The sequence below is a fragment of the Coturnix japonica genome, chromosome 7, assembly GCF_001577835.2.
Source record: "Coturnix japonica isolate 7356 chromosome 7, Coturnix japonica 2.1, whole genome shotgun sequence".
Lineage (NCBI taxonomy): Eukaryota > Metazoa > Chordata > Aves > Galliformes > Phasianidae > Coturnix > Coturnix japonica.
In genome coordinates, this window is record NC_029522.1 from 11,712,628 (window position 1) to 11,734,962 (window position 22,335).

The following is a 22,335-nucleotide window of genomic DNA, read 5'->3' on the forward strand; positions in this document are numbered from 1 at the left end:
GCACACAGACAGGACTTGGCTCTGCAACTTTTGTCCTTTAGGGATAAAATGGATGGATGGGCACAGTGATACCAAGTTCAGATGTAGGCTACAAACTGTCCTGTGGCCCTGTGCAAAGGCAGCATTGCAGTTCTGAGCAGCACAATTGATGGGTCTGATTTGCTTCATATTTGTCAAGCTTCTGCCAGCATAGGCTTTAGCAGTTGTCTAGTTACTTGTTAATCCCCATAAAGACACGTGACTATGTGGCCACTTGCCTTGAACATGTGTGTGCACTGTCAAATCTCAGACCAGCATCATGTGGCAAAGGTAGAAGTCAATTGAGATTTTAACACCAAGGGGTTGCTGTAGCTCATACATTGCACTTTGAACCTTACCTTGCCTTCAGTGATATGTACTTCTCTATGACAGCTTGGTCCCGACCTCCAGCAAGTCAGTGCCCCACATACTATAGAATCAAATGCAGCTGCTCCTGGGTCTGACTACAAGGGTGAAAAAAAGTAGGTTTCCTTTCAAAATTGACCTCTTCTTCCTCAGGCTATTAGTAAGAGGCCTGCTTCAATTTCTGGAAGGAGGCCCCATTTACAACAGCACTCATTTTTTGAATCGTGAGACAAGTCTGTAATGCCATTGAAACTCATGGCTGAAGCTAAACATGTACTTAAGGTATTTATTAGATTAGGGCTGAAACTAGGTCTCATACTTGACACTTTTTACTGAAGCTAGGCTGGAGGCTCTGCCTTTCCTGTTAAGGATTCAGTGTGTTTTACAAACAGATGCTGACACAGTTGACTTCTTTTTGAGTTCTCACAGTTTAGTCTCCCTGGGTTATGTCCTTCTTCAGTATGTAGCTGATTAAGAAGGAATCTCTTCCCTCAATAATATTGTTGATCCAAAAAGTTGCCTAGCTACTGTTGTCCGAGACAGCAACCTGTGGCCAAGAGATGCTGGTCATTGTCCAGTTCTGCCTGCTAATGTTAGCATTCCACTGAAACATAACGATTTTGACAAAGTACTGCAAAATTTGACCATTTACCATAATGGAAAGTAGAATGACCTCAGAGAGGGAAACTGCAGCAGTTGCCCAGAGTGTGCAGAACAGGGCTGAGCTTGAAAGAAGCTGGGTCAAGCAATACAACAAAGTCATTGAGGCTGCTACAGGGTACAGATCTTTTATCTTTTATAGTTAAGTATGTGACAGAAGCCAACTGAAATAATGGACTTTCGATTATTTTTGACTTCTGGATTGAGATCTTACATTGTATATGTGTAGCACTTCTCATTATTGCAGCATAAGATCTAAGCAGTAGGTCTCAGGTCTTCTTGAGTTTTGTTGAAGTTCCTCACTGCAAAATGCATTAGAAGAACTGCTTGTTAAATTACATCATAGGCACAGTTTCAGCAGCCAGGGTGTCAGTGTTCTGGCTATGCTGTTGTCTTTCAGTTAAAAACACTAAAAAGTTCAAGATATCTTCACAGGCAAGGTGTGAAAAGCAATTAGAATGTATCACTGGTTGCTGGATATTAGCAATTATCTATGAATATATAAAGGCTCTATTTTTTCTCGGCAAACAGGAGACATTATAATTATTTAAAATGAAAAAGAAAGTCACTGACTCAGACATTGAGAGATTGGGTGGATAACTTTATTAGTTCCCAGTCTAAGGTCTGTAGTGCAGATGCTAATCTAATATCAAGATTGCATTAAAATAAAGTACAAAATATGGGAATGAGAATGCCTTTTACCCGGTAAGGCTGATGCTGTACATGAGTTTTGCTTTTCTACTCAGAACCAATTCTTTTAAACTTTTAGCCTCATCTCTTATTATCAAAGAATGCTTGTAAAAAGGAGAGCTAACCCCCTTTTTTCTTTCTCTGTATGGGATCCAACTGAAACACAGTTTTTCTATTGAATGTGCTGAGTTTTGAGAAGTTCTGAAAAAAAAGTAATAATTATTTTATTGTTTGCTTTTTTAAAACCTCCTTTAATGTTCTTGTTTATATTAGTAAATTGAATTTGTAAGCAGAAACTTACCAGTACAAAAGTGTGTTTGATGAAAGACCTACACTGTGCTACTTAATTTGGAGAGCTGATTCTGACTTTTTTTGAGACACTTGCTGTTCAGCCATTAATTAACTATAAGAAAGCAAGAATTAGATAGACTGCTGTCTGCTTTTACTACTTTTAAAACAGCCTACTCTGAGTAAAGGGTCGTGTTGCCCAATATTAAGTAGAGCCATTCCAGCTGAACTGTATGTCAGAAGACCTGTATAATTTAAGGTGTTTAGTCTTCTGTAATCTAAATGCTGGGTTGTCTGCCTTCGGAGGAGAAATATAAATCCTATCTCCAAGGGGGTCTTGCTATTCAAGACAGCTGATATGCGAATAGTCCAGTGCCTCAGAATATCATAGATTTCATTATGTAGTATATTATATAGAACGTACATTGTGAATGCATGTAACTGGGAAAAAGGAATACTGGTATCTCTTCTAAAGCGCTGTCCAGTGAGTAATCCTAAGGTTTTTCTCTGCATAGTCTTTTCATCTGTTTTCTTGATAGACTGGAAACAATGATTGCCAAAATTACCAGTGCAAGTAATGCACTGCTGTGTTAGTAAGACCAATTCCATGCCTGACAAGTTATGGCAGGGGCTCTGAAGGTGCAAGGACACTTGGGAGGCCGAGAGTGGGTGTGTGCTTTATACCATCATGTATTTCAAGAAAAGCCATAGCAGCAGACACCAAACTGAAATTATGGTTTGGAAGGTGCAAGATGTAACTCAAAACAAGGCAAGCAAAGCATGTTCTGAGGAGACGTAGAAGTTACTTGTACTGCATTAGGCATGTCTATATCCCATTACGTTTATAATTTGATGATAACTCCTTCAAGATAAGATAAAAATGTGTAATTTGAAATACATGCCTGTGCCTTCTATGCCTGGTCTGCCATCATCAAAACAAAGTCAATTTGACAATCTAAATTCAATCTTTCCTGTGGAATGATTATAGGGGAATTTAACAAAATGCTATCTGGTGGTACCCACCAGTGGATTAGTATTAACATTTACATTTGCATATGAAGCTAATTTTCAAAGTATTTCTCTTAATTTGCTAGGAAGATACCTGTCAAGTTAGCAATTAAACTGTAATTTGGTCACTGAGGTGTTTACACGGATTAATAGATCTCTCCTTTCAGCGTATGCTCCTGAGTTAGAAATAATAGCTATACTGCATAGTAGCATGACCCCACTTGAGTTTCACACACACATGCACAAAATCAAATTCCGCCACATTTTAATGCAAATTTTACCTTTGCAAATGATGGCCTGAAAAGAATGAGTTTCCATGGTAACCTTAGGGGAACACATAACCTGTTTATCATAACTTCTCCATGAAACAAGACAGGGGGTGGGGAATATGCTTTGATGTCAGCTGTATTTTTCTGTAGAGAGTGTTTTGTTGTAGCACATATGGAGAATTTACCAAAGTGCTCCCATACTGTCCTAAATAAACTTTCTTCCCTTTCTTGGAAGCAGCTGTATGAAACAACATATTAGATAATGTCAGTAGGCAGCATTCACAGCCATTTACTGGCCTTTCAGCTCCTGTCTAAACTTTGATGGCTAAGTCAACGTTTTGAAAGACCAATTGCAGATTAATACTTAAGCCAGATCTCTTCCATCACTTTCTCACTCCTTGCTTTGCTCCCTGCTTTATGTTTGGCCCTCAAGTGCATCTCAGCTGCCTTTCAAAGGCACTTTCAGTTTTTTGCTTTCTTGTTCTTCCACTTCACTGCTGAAAGTAGTGTTTGACAAATGCCTTGAAATATCTCAACTCCTACATTGTTGGGCTACCACAGAAAAGAATACATTGATTATACATCACATTCAGCGCTGACTTTCAGAGCTGAGGTGGTGGCTTCTGGAGCTGCCATTAGCGAGGAGAGAGTTTGATGGCTGTGAGCATCTGCAAGGTTATATTTTTCCTGCAGATGCATAGTAACTCCTGGCTAAAAGAAAGTATGTCTACAACATTTTTTTAAGGTCATTAGGAGTAAGGAACAGATGTTGAGGTTTTTCAGATTGCTGCTTTGAAGTGCCATTTAGGAGTCAACTGACGAGACTGACCCTATAGGCAGTGATTTTGGGACTGGAACACAGAAGAACCATTGCCCACAGTTACCCATCTGGTATCCATCTGGTACCAGCAAACAACAGACAGTACCAAATCACATAGAAGCTGTACCAACTGCTAAATTGGTATCAGCAAGCAAAGAAGGTCGCCACCCAACAGCAGTTGCAAGCAGGAGAAACAATGTCAGTAACATTTACAGACTGGTATCTGAGTATCTGAAGACTGGAAGGAACCTGATGCCATAGCATATGGAAAGCAATTCCTCTCTCTAAGCCTGCTTATGCTGATGTTGTTTGCTCAGTATTAATCCAGGTTTGGGACTTTTTTTTGTTAACCATATTGAATTTGCAGTGTGGAGAGCTTTTGTCATAATGCCACTGAGAGAGTGCCTCTCTTTAGTGGCGTCTGTGTTTAACAGGATTACGATGGATTTAATAGCCTGTGCTACAAGCTAACCATTCACATTCTAGCAATACTCTTCCAGTGTGGTGTCAAGTCACAATAGAAGGAGTTGAGGCTAACTTTTAACTCCATGACCATTCACTCTGCTCTTTCTCTTTGATGTGAACTATTCTTGGGGAAAGGTGTGGCAGGGGGTTATTTCCTAATTTTATTGCCATCTTCCACTTCTTCCCTTTGTTCATTTCCCCCCTTTCTTCCTTCTTTTCTTCTCTTGAAGCAGTGTGCTGGTTTGTACAGTAGCTAAGTGTTTAGAATGTAATAATACAACAGCGAGAGATTTACTGCCTTTAGGCGCTACCCCTTCCACTCTTGAGGACCTCCAGCAAGGCATGATTTTATAGACAATGAAAGGCTCTCTCTCCCCTGTGAAGCTGCCTGCCTGCAGGAAGCTTTTCACTGTCTATTTCCACTACTTGCTCTGCAATTTAGTTTCATGCCCTGCTATTTCCCCCTTCCCTCCCTCTTTCTATGCCGGCATACGCATGCATCTACCCCCTGCAAGTGCATTCAGCACCAGCAGCAGATGTAGGTAGGTAGGACAAAGTGGCATTATCTTAACATGGATGCTTAAAACCTCAGAAATATTCCAAATGTTATCATTTACCATCCTCAGCATAAGTGGGGGAATTGATCTGTCCCCTGTTTGCTTTCCAGGTTCTGACACTGTCATTTCATTTTCCCTAAAAAGAACACAAGCTAGTATCTGTGCAGCATAGAATGGCCATTACACCCTGGCACCAGTGCCAACAACTCTGCTGACTTAGCTAGGGAAAGATGCTGAAAGCCCCTGACTTTGAGAGAAAATTCAATTCAATTTACTTTGTACAGTGTCTTTCATGAAGTATTTCAAAATGCCTTATATCAGGAGATAACATAATGAGAAAAGGCTGTAGAGAACTGGGTATTCAGATAGCAAGACAAAATGATACACAACAATGAACTGGAGTAAAAGAAAAGATGACTGTCATTTAAAAGCAGTAATCATCTGGATAAGTAGTCTTGTAAACTAATTACAGTGAGAAGAGAAGCAAAGAATGCAAGACTGGGAAGAACATGAAGCAGCTGAGTTTCAAACAGAAGCTGAAGCAGAGGACCAGTTTCGTTCGATGCAGGGGGAGGAATGGTGCATTGTATCATAAAACAACGACGAGAGATGTGCTTTAAAAAATGCTTTCACGTGTTTGTATTGCGTATGATGTGTATTGCATCCCGAATGTATCCCAGTGAAAAGTTAAATTATTCTCTCCAGCAGCTGGGAAGAAATTAATTACGTTGGCCTGGTTCAGTGGAAGAGCAATTGAAATGCCCCCTTGTAGTTGGAAAGAATCAATGCTGGTGCGTGCTGAGGTTTTCTTGTTTTGCTGCTTTCAAGTTTTGTGCTCAGCTCAAGAGCCTCTGTTTTCCTCTGTACTCTGAGAAGATGTTTGCAAGTGAGGGTGTTGCAAATCTGGTGCTCGTTAAAGACAATTAAGAGGTGGAATTAACCAAAGCATATTATCCGACTAATGGAAGAAGAAGCCACCCACAGAGAAGGACACAGGCCAGGAAATGATCTCATTTTGCATGGTCAGAGGAAACCATAGTCCTCCTGCACCAGGGATCAGGGATCACGGAGTTAGGGTTCAGAAAGCAGAATATTATCTTAGTGGGGCTGCGCAGTTTTAGCTTCACCTCCATCTTTGCTATTTTCTCTCTAGTTTGTGTTGTGAGATACAGCAAACACCGAGAGCTTGTTTTCTACTGAGCTAAGGCAATTGCCATGTTTTTTAACTGTTATGGGAGCAGCCTGCTTCCCTTTTAAAGTTCCCATCTGTGTTTGTGTTTTCCTCAGTCTATTGCCTTTATAAAGAATTTTCCTCTCTCTCTAAATCTAACCCATTAGTTTCACCTCCTTGAACAAGGTAGAGCATTAGTGGGGAGAAGTAAATCCTGACATAATCAGCCTTGCTTAATTCCAGTGCAGAGCACTGCTGTCATCAATGTTTCTGGCGCTCATCGCATAGGAAGAAAGGATGACTGTAAATATATGCACTTGCGTGTGTGTATGTGTGGAATATATATAGAGAGAGAAAGGGAACATTTAATTGCCTAACAGTCTAACTGACCAAGTGGTGTTCAGGCCTCATGCAACTGATTTTCTAAGCGAAAATGTTCAGAACTACTCACCAGCAAAGCTATGATCATCAGTAACTCTGCAGCATGAATCTGTGTTTCTTATGGGGAAGAGGAAGGATGGTTTGATTGCTATCACTTTTTTCCTATAGACAAGGTTGTTTTTCTCACCCAGGGGAAATGCATTCTAGCAGCATGAACATAACTATTAATCAACACTTAAGCAATAATCAGTGAATGAAAAATGATGACCAGAAACAGAAAATGTACTTGCATAACTACGTTGGTGCTTTTCCTTGGAGATCATGCCCTTGCATTTTAACATGAACAATTCTTATAAAATTAGTGCTGATATATTCCAAAAGGTGGTGATTTAAAAAGCCAGCACTTATTTTTCTCGTTAGAAAAGAAGGAAATACTAGGAGTGAGTAATGCACTAAAATCAGCATAAGTAATGTTACAGAGCCACTCAATAGTCTCTGAGATAGATCCTCAATTGATGTGAACCAGTGATATCTTATGGGGTTATCTCAGAGATGTAGATGCCTAGGTCATCATCACTGGAATTCTGTGTTCGAGTGCATGAAGACATATACAGGACACAGAGATACTGATGTTTTCTCTGTATTTTCACCCAAAAAGGAGAAACAGCTACTGGGAGATGCAGGTGTATGTCTGCTTTGGGAAATCCTCCAAGAAGAATCAAATGCTATTGAAATTAGAACAAATCACCGTCATCAGCATTTAGTGTGCTCTCCTGAATCGGGGCCAAGGTACACGATGGCACCCAGCACAAACCAAGGCTGTGAGACTCTGCTTCGACTGCAGCTATGCTTCCCTCTAGCTCTTGAAGGTGCATTTTGACAGCCACAGTTCTAATAGCATCAAGTGGTATTTTGGAACAACTTCAACACTAGAGCATTGTATCAAATTCTAAGAAGTGAGTATTTGTATGCATGTGTTCTAGAGAAAGGAGGCTCAACAGGTCCTGTGAGTGAGCCCAGCAAACAGAACTTTAGAAGTCTTTGAAATCATACTTGGGCTATGAACTGGCACCCACAGACATTTGTTGGTTCACCTTCTCTATATTTTCTGTTGAGAAAAAAAAAAAACAAAACACAAATTTAAATTAGTTGCTAGACTAGCCATAACAAACCTTCATGGCTATGATTTGAGGAACTCCAACAGCAGCACTCCCAGGATGTCTGTAAAATCCAGAAGAAACCATAATGCAAGGTTTCTGCAGGAGGGTATTGCTTCCTTCCTTAGTCTTCAAAACCATCCTGTATAGAAGTTCAGTATGTACCAGAAAGCTTAAAGTGCATTCTCTCCAGCAGAGATGCTTTTGAGGGGTCCTGTAGAACACTGTCTTGGTTTTCCATTGCAGTCTCTTAGTGAGGATAAGCGCTACTAAGACTATCGAAAAGAAGTGTGAAAGATGCCGTCTTACATCCAAACAATAGTAAAGCAGTACTGATGGGCTCATATAGCATTAGACTCTTCTTTGAGGACTGCTTCTGTCATTAAAATCAATGCAACTTAATTAAAGCAAATTATAGATAGATACATCTATAAATAAGATATTAAAGTGTGCTGCTGAATATGATAATTGCTGCATATTTAGCAATCAGCGTGTGTGTTCTGCTTTTGCCAGGAGGGATTTCTTTCAGTGGAATCAATGGAGCTTTATTAAAAACCATCCAAATTAGAGGGAGAAATGATGAGTGTTATAATAACGTAAAATCACTGTTTCAACTTTCATTGCAAAACCAGGAAAGCAAAATACATCCCTCTTTGTGTATGTAAGGAAAACATCGGGAAAATTCTTTTGAATTGTGAACACTGCTAGAATTTTTAATTTTTACCCTTTGATGCAAAACATAAAAAATCTGGATGGAGGAAAACATGTTTTCTGTGGAAATGCTGGAGGTCTTGAAGGGTGGGATAATTAGGATATCATAGCAGCAAGCAATTAAGAAGACCCCTTGGATTGACTTCATCCATTTCACATGGCATATGCAGTTTACTGTCGTACATAACTCACCTCTGTTTTAGCAGCTAAAGAAAATGTTAGTGTGTCAGATTGTCCTCAATCCACTGGCAGTCACTAGACCCAGGCAGATTACTGAAATGCAAAAAATAAAATGGTTGTATTTTGATTCTTCACCTGTGTGCGAAACATTGGAGCTGGGGTGGAGAACAAATCCACTTTTACCTCTCTGAGTTTTCCTTCGGTTTTCACTTAATTGAAAACAAAAACCAACTGTGTCTCAGCAGAGGGGAGACCTGGAGGTTAAAGGGCGCATTCCGTTATACCATGGCTCTTTTTGGCATGCTGAATCTCAACCCATGTGATTAGAAACGCTCGCAGACAAAAGAAGAGCTTTGAGAACAGAGGTCAAGCCAGCATCTGAATCAAGTCCTTTAACAGATGATCACAAGACTATTGAAAAATGTGCTAAGCAATCCAGCAGCACTGTGTGCCATGTTTATACACAGACTTGCAGGCAAAAGGCAGAACTGGGTGGGATTTTCAAAGCACTTGGGTGATGGAGGAGCCCATGCCTCACTCATCAGGCTTCCTGGACTGGATCATGTCTTGTAGGGCTTGTCAGCCATGTAAAACACAGCAGTTGTATCATGCCATTTTTTATGGAGAACCACTATGCACGTGCTCGCTGTCATGCATACCACGATGGCTGTCCAACCCTGGGTGCCTTCCTCCATACAGAAGGGACACAGGAGACTGTCCAGTCCACTGCTGCTTTTAGCCTGGAATATATACTCCAGGTGGAAGACAATGTGAGGCAGGTGAGAAGAAACAAATTGCAGCATCTCCCAGGCAAAAACATGGCCTCTCACATTTTTCTGCATTGTATTCAAGGAAGCCTCAAGCTTTTTACAGCTTTCCTTTCCTCAATTTAGAATGAAGTACATCTTTTTCTGCTCGTGTTTTTCTTCTGCAGCCCCAGCACTTTCCTGTAGGCAAATCTTCATTTTATTTCAAGATAACTCCCTATATGGGTACTCTACTTGTGCCATACAGTGTATGGACAAATGTTTGAATGACCTAAAACATTTCTTCTCTGTCTTGATCTACATGTATATGTTGACTTTGTTTTTTCTGGGAACTTTCCAAGGGAGAATTAGCAGGTTGTTTGCTGTTTGCTTATCATTTCTGTGCGCTACTAGACTCCCCTGAAACACCCTGCAGTTACTGTTTGACAGAGCAACAGCTTCACTGACACCTGTACAACTTTATTTTCTCATTTTCTTTATAGTTGCTTTTTCTTTTGAGTAGAAATGGGAAATTGAGAACCTGCAGATTCCTGTCTTGCAACAAGTGGAGACTAAGTTTGTCCTGGAGATGAAGGAGCCCCTAGCCTGCTCCCCTGCTTCTCTCCCTGCCAGTCCCCTGGTGCTGCCTGTGGATTCAGTTTTCTGAATTGTTTGTTGTTGTTTTTTAATACAGATAGCTTTTCCTTTCCTCAATTTAGGCGTGCTGCTGCTCTTTTAATTGCACTGATGGGATGATGGCTGTTTCTGTGTTTATCTCTCCCCCGTTATTTTTGCATATTCATGTTTTGCTTGTTAGTTATTTGAGGCCGCTCTACGCTAAGAGATGATTTCTTCATAATGATGGCTTTTTTTTTTTTTTAAGTTGATGTAGTTAATTTAAAAATACAGATGTGTGTTTCCAATCATTCTTTCTATCTTGCATTACTGTATGTTTGTGAAACGCCATTGCTATGCTCTCCCAGTGCTGCTGGGTGCTGATAGCAAGAGCTTAGCAATGCCCATTCTGCCAGCTCCAGGGCCTCACTGGCCACTGCATGCTCAGCATCTCTTTGGCCTGAGTGGGACTGCCATGCTTTAACCCTTCTACTAGATATGATGTTTTCTTCCCTAATCACCTTCAAATCACTAAAGATGTGCTTCAAACCAATGCCCCTGTCTTAGGCCATCTGTATGCTTCCTGTCTGGGGGAAGGGAGGACAAGCTGGTATATTTTGATCTTACTAATTAGTATCTAATGCCAATTTTTAGCTTAATAAGTTGTGGAATGAGCAAGGAGAACTGTTGCTTGGACTCAGTCTAAAGCAGAAATAACTTGGATGAGGAAGGTGTTTCTATTTTCATAACTTCTCTCTCATTGGGGTAGTATTTTATTTTAGGCACTGTTTTGTTCTGAGCTGAGTGATGCTATGTTTTTACTGCTGCATGGACAGATGGGGGAAGGAAAGGAGAAGAAATGGCTGAGTCTTTAATTAGTGACAGAGAGCCAGAGCTTGCCTTTCCAGAGCGTTTGGGTTTTTATATAGGATGGGGAGACTGAGCAGCTCGATGGAACCAAAAGCCTTCTATCCACTGCCGGGGGTTTCTATGGTAACTGGCTCCCAAATCATATATACAAACAGAGTCGGTGGGAGGACCTCCTTCTGGCTGGTCTGCAGGAAACCCATCAGAAGAAGGGCGTTTTCAGGCTGTAAAAAGGCCTTGCAATGTAAATATTTTTTACTTTCTCGTGAGTGGTGTAAGTTTTGGGATCACTGCTGAACATTGGCACAAATCTAAATCTGTTCCTGCATGTTGGCTGCTGCTGCTCGTGGTAGGTGTGAAAGTAATCACCATGAAGCTTGCAGAGGGCTGTGGGTGCACGGTGAGTTACCCAGCACAACATGCCGCTCATAAACATCTGGCTGCTGAACATAATTAATAACCTCTTTGCTGCCACATTGGTAGGCTGTATCCTACATGGCTTTTGTGCCAAGCAAACTAAATTATACATTTGGATTTTTCCCTCCTCATTCTTCATAAAAAGCAGAAATTAGGAGGTTCCTCTCTAAATGCTGTACCTGGTGAATTAAGGGAAATTATCAACCTGATCAAATTAGCAGCATGAGAGCAGCCAAAGTGGCCATGACTCAGCCCAAGTGCATCTGTCCATTCTCTCTGCATGTCACTTCTACTGGTAGAAAAAAAATGAATGAATGATCAATTTAGCCTGCTGCCCTCCTTTTGAAATGTAGAGCAATTACTGTTATTTTTCACTCATCTGAAGTCATGCACTGCGAACGTAGGGATCATTTCAAATCAGAGGTGGTTATTTATTGTGGCCATCAGTTCCACAAGGATCCCTCCCTGTTTTGATTCAGATAAAGGGGAGATAGCAAGATGTCTGTGCTAAATGATCTTTCCTCTTATGAGTGTCTTGGATGCTCAGTGAGTGGTAAGGTGCACAATAGTATTTGTCGAGCATAATTCCTGTGCTTTGCTAGGAGCTGGAAGGGATGATGCCTTTATTTGCATTGGACTTATCCAGCGGGTACGTAGTGGAGAGACTGTACACAAAATTACTGTGTGAAAGTAGATAAGACCTACTACACCTGAGTGCACTACCTGTCCCATTATAGCTTTTAAATCTCCTCAGTGAAAATGACTTATTGTGCGTAAATTACAAGGCTAACAAAAATGTGCTCTAACCTGTGGAACGTGCAGCACATGTTAATTTTTGTTTGTTTTTCTGTAATCAGGCATTTGCAGAAAGCTTTGCGTGATTTATTCTTTTCTTTTTAATGAATTGTTAAAAATGTTTGAAAAGGCATTAAATCTTCCTTTCTGCCATTAATCTGTAAAAGGGGAAGGGGATTTTAAATGGCCTCTTAGTATATTGCTTTATAAAACTGCTGATTCTAGCAGCACCGGAATAGGAACACATACTAATGTAGGAAACACTGAATGCAGTCAGAGCCTCCTGCATTTATGGAGAAAAAGACTAATAGCTCCATTTTAACAAGGCTCTTAACACTTTGGGCCATCAGCAGGCATTGAGTGAGTGAAATTGGGAGAGCTCCTGTGTGCTAAAAGCATTGAAGTTCACCATTTTGTACTCCAGTTGGAGCCTTCCTGCTTAGATTTGTGCTCTCTAGCCAACTTCGGTTGCCACCTTCAAAACAAACCAAGCAGTGGGCTGGCACTTTAACTGAATGCACTAATGCTTCACTTCTGAAACAGCACCGGAGCGTGATAAATGCACGTAAGTCCCAGATGGATACTTAGATTTGCAGTGGTGTTAGGGGAAGTTTCTGGATTTGTGTTAAGATTGAAAGCAATGCCTGTTTATATCATGTTTTGTACTTGAGAAAAGCACACACAGTGGAGGAAAACAGCAAACTTGGTACTAAGATACTTGCTTTGATTCAAGGAGTTACACTGCAGGAATCAGAAGCAGTATGCTTACTTAGATTAGCTCCTCGTGTTATTGAATTCTAGGAATAAAGCCAGTCGGGGAAAGGGGAGACAGTATCCCAGCTAGCATGCAAACAAGGAGAAGTCTTGAGGATTGTACCTGTATTAAACGGCTCTTTGATACAGAAGCCTTTCTTGTTAGCAGTGATAAGATTATGTATGGGATTTGGAGCTTCTTTGAGCCCCTAACTTCCTTCTGTTGATTCTGGCATGTTGTAGGATCATATGTTCTCTGCTTATCATTTTGAGATGCATTGTTAGTAGCTGGGGTGCATAATTGATCTTCATCTCTAATTACTCTCCTCTCCACAGGTTCCTGGAAAAGGTCCAGATGGGAGCTCATACAATCTCCACTTCGAAGGGATGGAAAGGCAGTACGCATCTTTACCCAGGTACAGTGCTAAGCCTTGTACCACACACTCTCTGTTTCACCCTCCCTCCAGTGCATAGGGAAATCAGCCTAATCCCTGGCTCTAGCATGAGACATTTTATTGCAGTTTCATCTTGTCACCTTTTGCTGCTGATGTATTACCATCTTTGTAAGTGTCCTAATAATTTGAACTTTTAGTTTTAAAGAAGAAAGTCTCTCTCACTGAACATGTCAGCGAGTGCCGTGATCCGCTTGTAGAGAACGTGACACTGAGGAAGCTGGCTCTGCAGTGATTACAACAGGTCACAGCAGAGCATAACTAACGGAGTTTATAGTGATGAAATCCATCTGGCAATGATGGAGTACTGCTGTGGAAAGTCTCTGCTGCAGCAACCAAAGCTACTGAAGTCCCATGTTGCTGCAAAGTCCCACTGAGTAGCAGTCCTATTCCAATAGAGCTTTTCTGTGCCTAACTGAACCCTGCGGAAGTAAGAGCCAATCCTCTGAAGGCTTTTTCAATTTTTAATCCTTATCCAACTCAGTCAAGAGTAATTCTGGTCTGAAATCAGCGGGATATAACAAAAAGAAAGCATTTCATAGATTTCAGCCCTGTATCTATGGGATTTCTAATAGCACGGTGTAAGATGTAGTAAACTAGAAAGAGTGAGAACACCAGAAAAGAAGGTGGGAAGAAAGCTAGAAAACTAGAAAAAAAATTCTCCCTGTAGAAAAACCTTTAAGAGATTGCACAGTCCAATTCTTGGACCTCCTAATAAGGTAACTTATAAAAACAAAGCAAAAATATCAATTTATAAGCATGAAGAGATTCTTACTTGTGAAGTTGTGCTGACATTTAGGAAATCAATGAGTAGCCTCTTTTTCTTCTTTTTTTTTCTCCACTGGTCTGTTTGAATTCATAGGATTTCCAGCAAAGGTTGACTGATAAATAGGTAATGCTGTGTTCAGTTCAACAGGAAAATAAAAATAATATTCTAAATTTGGAAACCCATTCAGAGAGGCTTTTTTTCAATAAATATGCATATATTTATTGAAATATTTTTGTATACATACAAAAGATGTTTGTAGGCATTTTTAACGTGTATGATTTCTAAACCAAAAATGTGTCTTCAGTCTAGTTACTGCCTTCAAATAGTATTTGTCAGCCCTGCTCCTTACCGGCTTTTCTAGCATTTTTATGGCTGTGTATATTATTCCTGTCCTGGTTAAAGAGACAACTTCTTTCATGGTCCTTCAAAATTCATGTCTCCTATCATGTTGTAGCAGTGATTTTTGCAGATTAGTTATCTGCACTTTAATTATATAGTCCCCCTTTTTTTAAATCTATGTTAAATATGTTGGTTAGTTTCTTTTGAATTACAAGAGTGTAGTAGCAATTGATGCCCAGTTTAACTCTCTGCTGCAATTTTTCACATTCCCATATCATGTCTCCTTTTATTCATCTTTCCTTCCAATGAATCAGCTTAATTTTTGCAGTCCTTAAAAATGGAAATTTCCCAGTGAAGTAACGTCCACCACCCTGAATTCTTTTTATATCACCAATATTCCTTTTGAGCTAGAATGCCCAATAGTGAGCACAGTACTGCAGATGCAGGCACACGCATTATGTAGCAGCAAAGTGTTCTGTGTATTCCATCTGCTCCAGTCCTTTAGCACCCTCAGTGTGTCTCTTGGATGTACGGCTCACTGAGGCACCCTGAGTATTTTCCACGTAAATCTGTCTGATCACAAATCTCAGTGTTCTTCCCGAAACTTCCATTCAAAGGAAACATGACTCTCTCAGCTCTTCTCAGCTCTTCTGTCAGGTTTGAGCATTCAGCTGGCTGGGACTCACCATTTAGGAAGTCATCCAGACATTCAATAAGCTTTTGGAGATCAGTGTGGAAAGAATATTGTTTCTCAGTGCCTAAGAAGATTATGCTGCACTGAGATGGAGTGTACATCAGATGGGTTATGAGCAGTGCCCAACCTGAAGGCTCACACTGTCACGTGTAGGCCTTGTCACTTTCATGTATCCAAGAGCATTTCCATCTGGACAAGAGCAGAGCTTTGGGATAGCCTGGCCTCAGATGTGGCTGCACATTGAGCAATTGGCTGCTGTGTCTTATGCTTACATTTTGTAAGTTTTGCAGTTTCACGTTACTGCAGTAATTAGGCCCTGACAGTCACAAATGACTGGATCACTACAGTGAAGTCTACATTGAGAAGTGGATGCAGTCTCATTGCCAGACACTAATGGAAATGAGTGATTTCTTTTTTTCTCATGGCTGAATGCCCAGGAGTGTAGAGAAATCCAGGTAAAAGCCACCTATTTGCCAGTCTATTCTCAGTGGAGCATCTTGAACACTTCTGTAATGGACGGCATCAGAAGACAGAGAGGGAGATGGAAAAAGAAAAAAATAGGTGGGGCTACTGGGGCAGCATTTCCCCAAAGAACACCATTCTCCCCAGCATTCTCGTAGTTCGTTATTTTCCTCATCTTGTTCAAACCACCAAGCTGTATATGGTATATAGGTGGCATATAATTGTCTATGAATTTATCCACTTAAGTCCAGCTTAAGAAAAGATATTTAAGGAGGAACAGATGAGGGCTGTAGATGCTGGGAAACAGTTTCTTATTGAAATACAGCAATGAGCATGGGAGGCTCTGACTTTTGCCCGCCTCTCTGGCAAGGTGAGGAAACTACTGAGGCTACTTCTCATTTCCCTGGAGGAGGGTGAGGAGAGAATCTGTGCCATGTCAGGAGGAAGTGGGACCTGCATAGTGAAACTGTTCTGCTTACCTGAAACCAACAGAAGCCAAGCCGGCATGTGTATGGACACAGACAAATCAAGGAAGAGAGCTTTGGTTTTCCTCCCCACTGAGCAGGCAGGAAGGATCATCTGCCAAATAGCTTTATGAACATGCGGTGCCTGGAGGCACCACCCCGTTCATTGCAAAGGCACATGAAGGGGAAGACTGTCAGCAGCATCTGCACATCTTTAAGCTGGGTTGTAAAATCTCAGCGTTAAACAGCATTACTGCTTTGCCCTTTTGTATTTCTCTGGCTTTCTCTGAAGCTGTTAATTTAAGCCTAGGTAATATGGGCCAAATTCAGATGCTGTAAGTCTCTATTAAGAGTATTTGAGGAATTCTGCTGCTGTGTTGCGTGTGCTTGCATTCTCGGTGTATGCCACAGCAGATCCAGTGCTCCAGTCTCACTGAGCTCAGTGACACCCTTTTCGCCTTTGAATGCAAGATCTGTTCCTTTGTAAGGCTACGTTTTTAATTAACAGCTGAAAACAGGAGGCAGCAGCCTTTGGAGCAAGGCTTTGTATGTGACAGGTTTAGTGAGCAGCCAGATGAGTTACCTAGTTAAGTTTCTAGCTAAAATACTGCCAGTCTGTACACTTTGTTTGGAAATGTCTACAGAGGCAAACATCTGAATTGGATGATAAATGGCTGTGGCAGGAGAGTGGCAGGTCTTCAGCTCACACTGCATTGTGCTGTTCCATCTGTAGAAAAGAAGCAAAATGAGAAAGACAGAATGGAAGGCTTTGCAAGAGAGATACAGTTCTTTGCACTCGGTGCTTGCGTATTGCCCTGGGGCTAAGGCTAAGTAGTGCTGAACGGTTTTATTAAGCAACGTTAAATCCCCCCTGCTTAGGAGGAGAATAGCTTGATTCTTACACCCCTTAGCAGCTTCTTTTGGGAAGAGGAGCATGACAAGGGTGTGGAAGCCAGAAAAACATTAGTATTTCTTAAACTATTTTTAACGACAGTTTTCTTTGTGTAATCCAAAATATTTCCCTGATAGAAGCATGGAACAGATACTAAGCTGAAATTGCTCTATTTGTTCACAGTTGTATTTTTGAACTTGCTTGTATGAAAGCCTGTCTTAATATAAATCACAGGCTTGCCAGTGGCAGCCTTGTTCGGAAGAATCTCGTGTCTCCATACTTATTCTTTGCTGTGGTGATGGAAAAGCTGGCTGTGACCTAAAGCAGAGACTGTCAGACGCTGAGATGGAGCGCTGATTCCAAAAGAAATCTAGTATTCCTGACTTTTTCTGGAATCCTCCTGTCACTGAAAAACATGCATTTTGTCAAGAAAAGGGGTGGGGCCGCACTCAGAACATCACAAACTAATTACCAGGACAAAAAAAAAAAAAAAAATGAGTTCAGGCTGTGTAGATGAGTTCAGCTCTATTGCTATGGCTGGGAGGAGGCCACTAAGCAAGTTAGCGATTGGCTCACAGGAATATCTATCTTGAATGTAGCATCCATCTTAAAAATGGGAAGCCTGCAAGTGTATTAAGGAAATGATTTTTGCACTACAGTAACATCCACGTAGTCTTGTCTTGCTGAAAGTTTCTCTTCCCCTTAACCATGTAGCTTGCACTTCTTCATGCAGTAGTTAGAAGAAGCACAACTGCCATTTCTAGGTTTGAAGCCAGAAAGGACAACTTTAAATGCCTTATCTGAGCCTTCTAAGATTCTCTGCCTTTCTGCTTCTGACTAAATTTTGATTTTGAGTTTTATTTTGATCCATCACGTCACTTTCATAAATGTAATTAAATTAATTAAAATTTCCAGTAGTGGAGGAGAATTTGTCACATTCTGCAGAGCATAATTATTTTGCTGTTTTAGAAATTGACTTCTTTTTTTCCTAAGTCTGAAATTGTTCGATTTCCTTTTCCAGATACTCTTAAGTTTCTATCGGGTTCTAAGAGCCATGTGGTCTTCAAAATCCCTCTGTTTTGGTAGCTGTATACAATGATCCTGTATGTTATCTTTCAACCTCACTCTCAGTAAATTAAATAGTTGAACACTTAAGTCTTTCACTATAGAGCATGAAAACAGCATTGACTCAGGAGACAGGAATCCCCATGCAGCCAAATTAGGAGATAGCCTCCAGAGTCAAGTCAAAAACATTTTCAACTGTTTGGATCAAAAGAAACATTTCTGTAACACCTATGTTGTGAAGAGATAAGGATCTTCAAAGAGAAGGAGTGGATTACTAAGCAAGTTTCATTAGCTTTTTCTTGCAGTTGAGTTCTTTTGCCTTTATTTTACTGAGTTCATTTCAAATTGCACAATTTTGGTAATTTAATTGTATCTCCAAAAAAGTCATCCGAATGCGACTTACCACAGATCACAAGAAAAAGTTAATTCTCTATTAAATAAATCATCATTCACCATTGTCTAGTAGAATGTGAAATTAATATACTGACATTACTTAAATATGTATAAAGTGTATTTGCCTAGTTAGCAAAAAGAAATCACAATTTTTACTGCAGACTATAATTAGCTGCAAATCAACTTGTCAGAGCATTCCTAACCTATGGGAATTGACTAACCAAGGAGCACAGATGAAAAAGGAAGGCTTGAAATCAATAATTTAAATCAAGATTCCCTGCTTGTTGGGTAAATCACAATTATGTTTTTCATTTTAAATCCCTTTGATTTAACTGGGTCCACCCGTATTGCAAGAAGTCTGTCCTTCTTCTCATTTTAGATATTTCATTTACTTTCTTCCTTGATATCAGAAAGCATGTTGCATTATATTCACTCAGCAGCGCAGTCATGGTTATAGCTGAGGGATGGGATGTCACACAGGGGCACAGTGCTAGTCCATAATGCTGACAGTGCTGTCCTGCACTACTGCTGCTCTTCTGCCAAGTTATCTTCTAGGAACCTTCCTGGTGCTCAGCAACTTCTTAATAACTGTCTGCTCTCAACCTTCCATTGTTCCGCTCTCCAGCTGACTTCATTACATGGCTTAACTCGGCTCCTTTTTATCTTTTTATAGCCCAAAATCATGCTCTGTTATAGGCAGACAGGGGCAATACTGATGCAGAGTGCAGGAATTGAAGCTGAAACTAGTTCTGTCTTCTAGCACTACTAAAACTATAGGATCCTACACCTCATTCAACAGAGCACCTGCAGACATATTTTCATAAACGCAGGTTGGGATTTTTGTTATTTTTTGTTGGTTTTGTGGGTTATGTTTTGCTTTGCCAAAATAGATGTTGTATTTTTCTTTTAATATTCACCTGATAGAGCTGCAAAGCTAAGGCAACTTGATAATTTGAAGTCTTAACAAAAATTAAATAGAATTATAATTAAGTAGGGAGAGAAAATGAATGACCCACCTAATTTCATCATCCTACTCCTATGAAACATAAATAATATTCAAACAGTATATTCTGCAGTACACTTGATTATTAACTTTCTCTTCTGTTTTAGTCATCTAAGTCATATCAGTAACTCGGGGATATTTTTTAAATATGATTTTTATCTTGACAGCTGTATTTTCATTGAAAATGCAGCTAAGTCTTATCTGTCTGCATCTTCCAATGTAGTGATCTCATTATAAATGAAGTATGTGTATGGTTTTCATTGGTTTTTAAGTCCTGGCAGATGAATTTAGAATCAGGTTTAATGGAAATACTGGTCCTACTCGAGGACTTCCAAGATACATTGCAATAAACCAGCCATGATGAAATGCGGGCAAAGAAAAAGAGATCATTCTTACATGCTAGAGCACAGGCTTGAGAACCAGGCTGCTTTGCTTATTAAAAGATTAGCTTAAATCCAATATCAAACAGTTTAAAATTTGCTTAACTAACTTTACTTAACTCTGAAAGGAAATAAAACCGATTGCTATAGAAACTGGCTGACATCTGTGAGAGGTCAGGAAAGCCATTGTATTTCAAGAAGAACAGCATCCAAGTCTGAAATGGGACACCTTGTTTGTGATAACTGCACACAGCAGGAAGCTGGAAGTGCTCTGTTGCATCTTGCTATTACCTTTGTTTCAGTTGCTTCGCCGCATGGTGCTGTGGTACTAATAACACCTCTGTGTCATATATGATGTCTAAAGGCTTTTTTCTATGTGTGTGTGTGTGCTATCAAATGATATTTGTCCTAAAACTTTTGCAGTTTATAAATAATCTGTGCATACCTTCTGCAGGGAGAGTCTCAGGATTAAAAACCAGTGACGGTAGGGAAGTGTCTGCTGTATGCTGTGGACATACCTCAAAAAATGCTCTTGTGTCTGAGGCAACCTACATTTATCTGGGTCTTGGCTGAAAGGAAGAAAGAATATTGTAAACAGGATCAGAAGTATAGATGTAAGTGGAATGTTAAAAGAAGGGGATGTAGTTGTTAAATATTAATACAGCTTTCTAATGAAGAAAGAAATATCAACTGAAACTGAGTGTCTCTATCCTGGCCAGATTGAGTCTTTATGCTGAAAAAGTATACTTTAGAAAGCCAGAAAGGTCAAAGTTCGTGACATCAAATCATGGACTGTGGCTGGTAGGCCACCTCTGTAATTTCCATGGGAATAACTAAAGAAAATTGAGCAAAGAAAATGCCTGCAACAACTGGGACATAGCTTGAAAAGAACGCTAAAAGCCAGATGTCCCAGAAGAATACTTTGGAATTGTAGGGGGAGGCAGACAGGGATGGGTTTTGTCAATTTTTCTAATAAGTCAGTCAACTCCTCGTAGCAAAGAGCTCATTAATGCAATATGGAATAGTTTAGAAGTCAATTAATATTTTGAAACTAAACAACTAGCTTTTTTATTGCAAGGAGATATTAGCTGGAATAAATAAAAATACTTCAGAACGTCACATTTACAAAAAGCATGGATCTGGCATGGATTTTAGTGTATAAGCAGGCATAAGTACTGCTCACTAAAACTAGGAACTCCAAATAGCACTTATAAAAATAATAGTGGAAGAAAATGTTGCTTTTGAACAAAAGCTTGAATTAATAATATAAAATTTAATGAAGTCATGGAGACATCGCCTCAGTAACAGAAAAGAAAACTGTATTAGCTATGCTTCCAGTGAGTAAAAGAACAAAACAGCTGTTCAGAACAAAATTTTAATGAAAGAAATAAGTGTCAGTAGAAAATGGTTAGGTTGAGATGAAGGATCTGTGGAAAAAAGATAACAGAATGCAAATTAAAAACAAGAAGATCAAATTAAAAAACAAAAGCATATGTCCCATAGAATTCATCAACAAAGTGATGTGCTGAGTGAAACCTGGGGAATAAGATGTGTGCTACAAAATGCAAATACATCCTCTGCATTGTCAGGATGGATATTGAAATTGCTCAGGAGAGCAGAATGGGAAACTCAGCTGGCTGCTGTGTTGCTGTGGATATTTGGAATAAAAATGTTGCTGCTTGTGTTGGGCTGTAAGTCTGAGCTGATCGGAAAGTTTGGGCTTGAGGATTCAGGTGAGGAAATAAATTTTTGCAGGAAAGTTCTTCATAAAATAAGATAAGGCAACCCCAGTGTAGGCATTGCCTTTCTCTTGGTAAATAAGCGGCTGAAAAATGATTGCTGGTGGACATGTTTCAGAAACAGCTAAGAGGAGAAATGTAGGAAGCTAACAGCACCAGGTAAAAATGCCTGAGGACACTGGGTGAGGACTTTTTGAGCAAGTGTCCTGCATTTCTCTGACAGTGTTGTGCATAGATGTCCTTCATGTACCAACATAGCTCTGCAAGGTTCCTGTAAACGAACAGCAGCTGTGCGATGGCACCCATCATTCAGAAGGTGGTCTGCAGGTAGTTCTCCATAATCTAGCCTATACCTTTGTTCCCCCCAAAATCTTTTCAAAGCAGGTTCTGCAAAAGCAGGAAAGGTTAAAAAGAACAAGGAAGTTGCACTGTCATGATGACAAGATCTCAGTTTCTAATAGCAAGCCATTCAAAGCAAATCACTTAAAAGTATTCCTATGTGTACACTTCTGAAAGAGGATAGACAACAAAGTAGGAAAGTGAATCGTGTGTGAACAGTCCCTAAATCTTAAGGACTGAAATACAGTTCTGGGTTCTTTTACAGACACGTGGGGAGGGAATGGGGCTGTGAGCACTCTGTGCCACCTTCTGAGAAATGAGAACCATAGAGAAACTCAGGAGTGGGGCCTTAAAACAGACCTGGGGCTGTTTATGGTTGTTAGCTTCTGTGAAAACCTGCCTTGAGAGGA

The 22,335-nt window shown here is 40.1% G+C and overlaps 1 protein-coding gene across 1 annotated transcript in view; it reads left to right on the plus strand.

Moving 5' to 3' along the window:
• Positions 1 to 22,335, plus strand: part of PARD3B (par-3 family cell polarity regulator beta) — a 366,162-nt gene that overhangs the window by 323,571 nt on the left and 20,256 nt on the right. Inside the window, 1 exon segment of the mRNA XM_015868265.1 lies at positions 13,271 to 13,350. Coding sequence (XP_015723751.1) covers positions 13,271 to 13,350 — 80 coding nt within the window.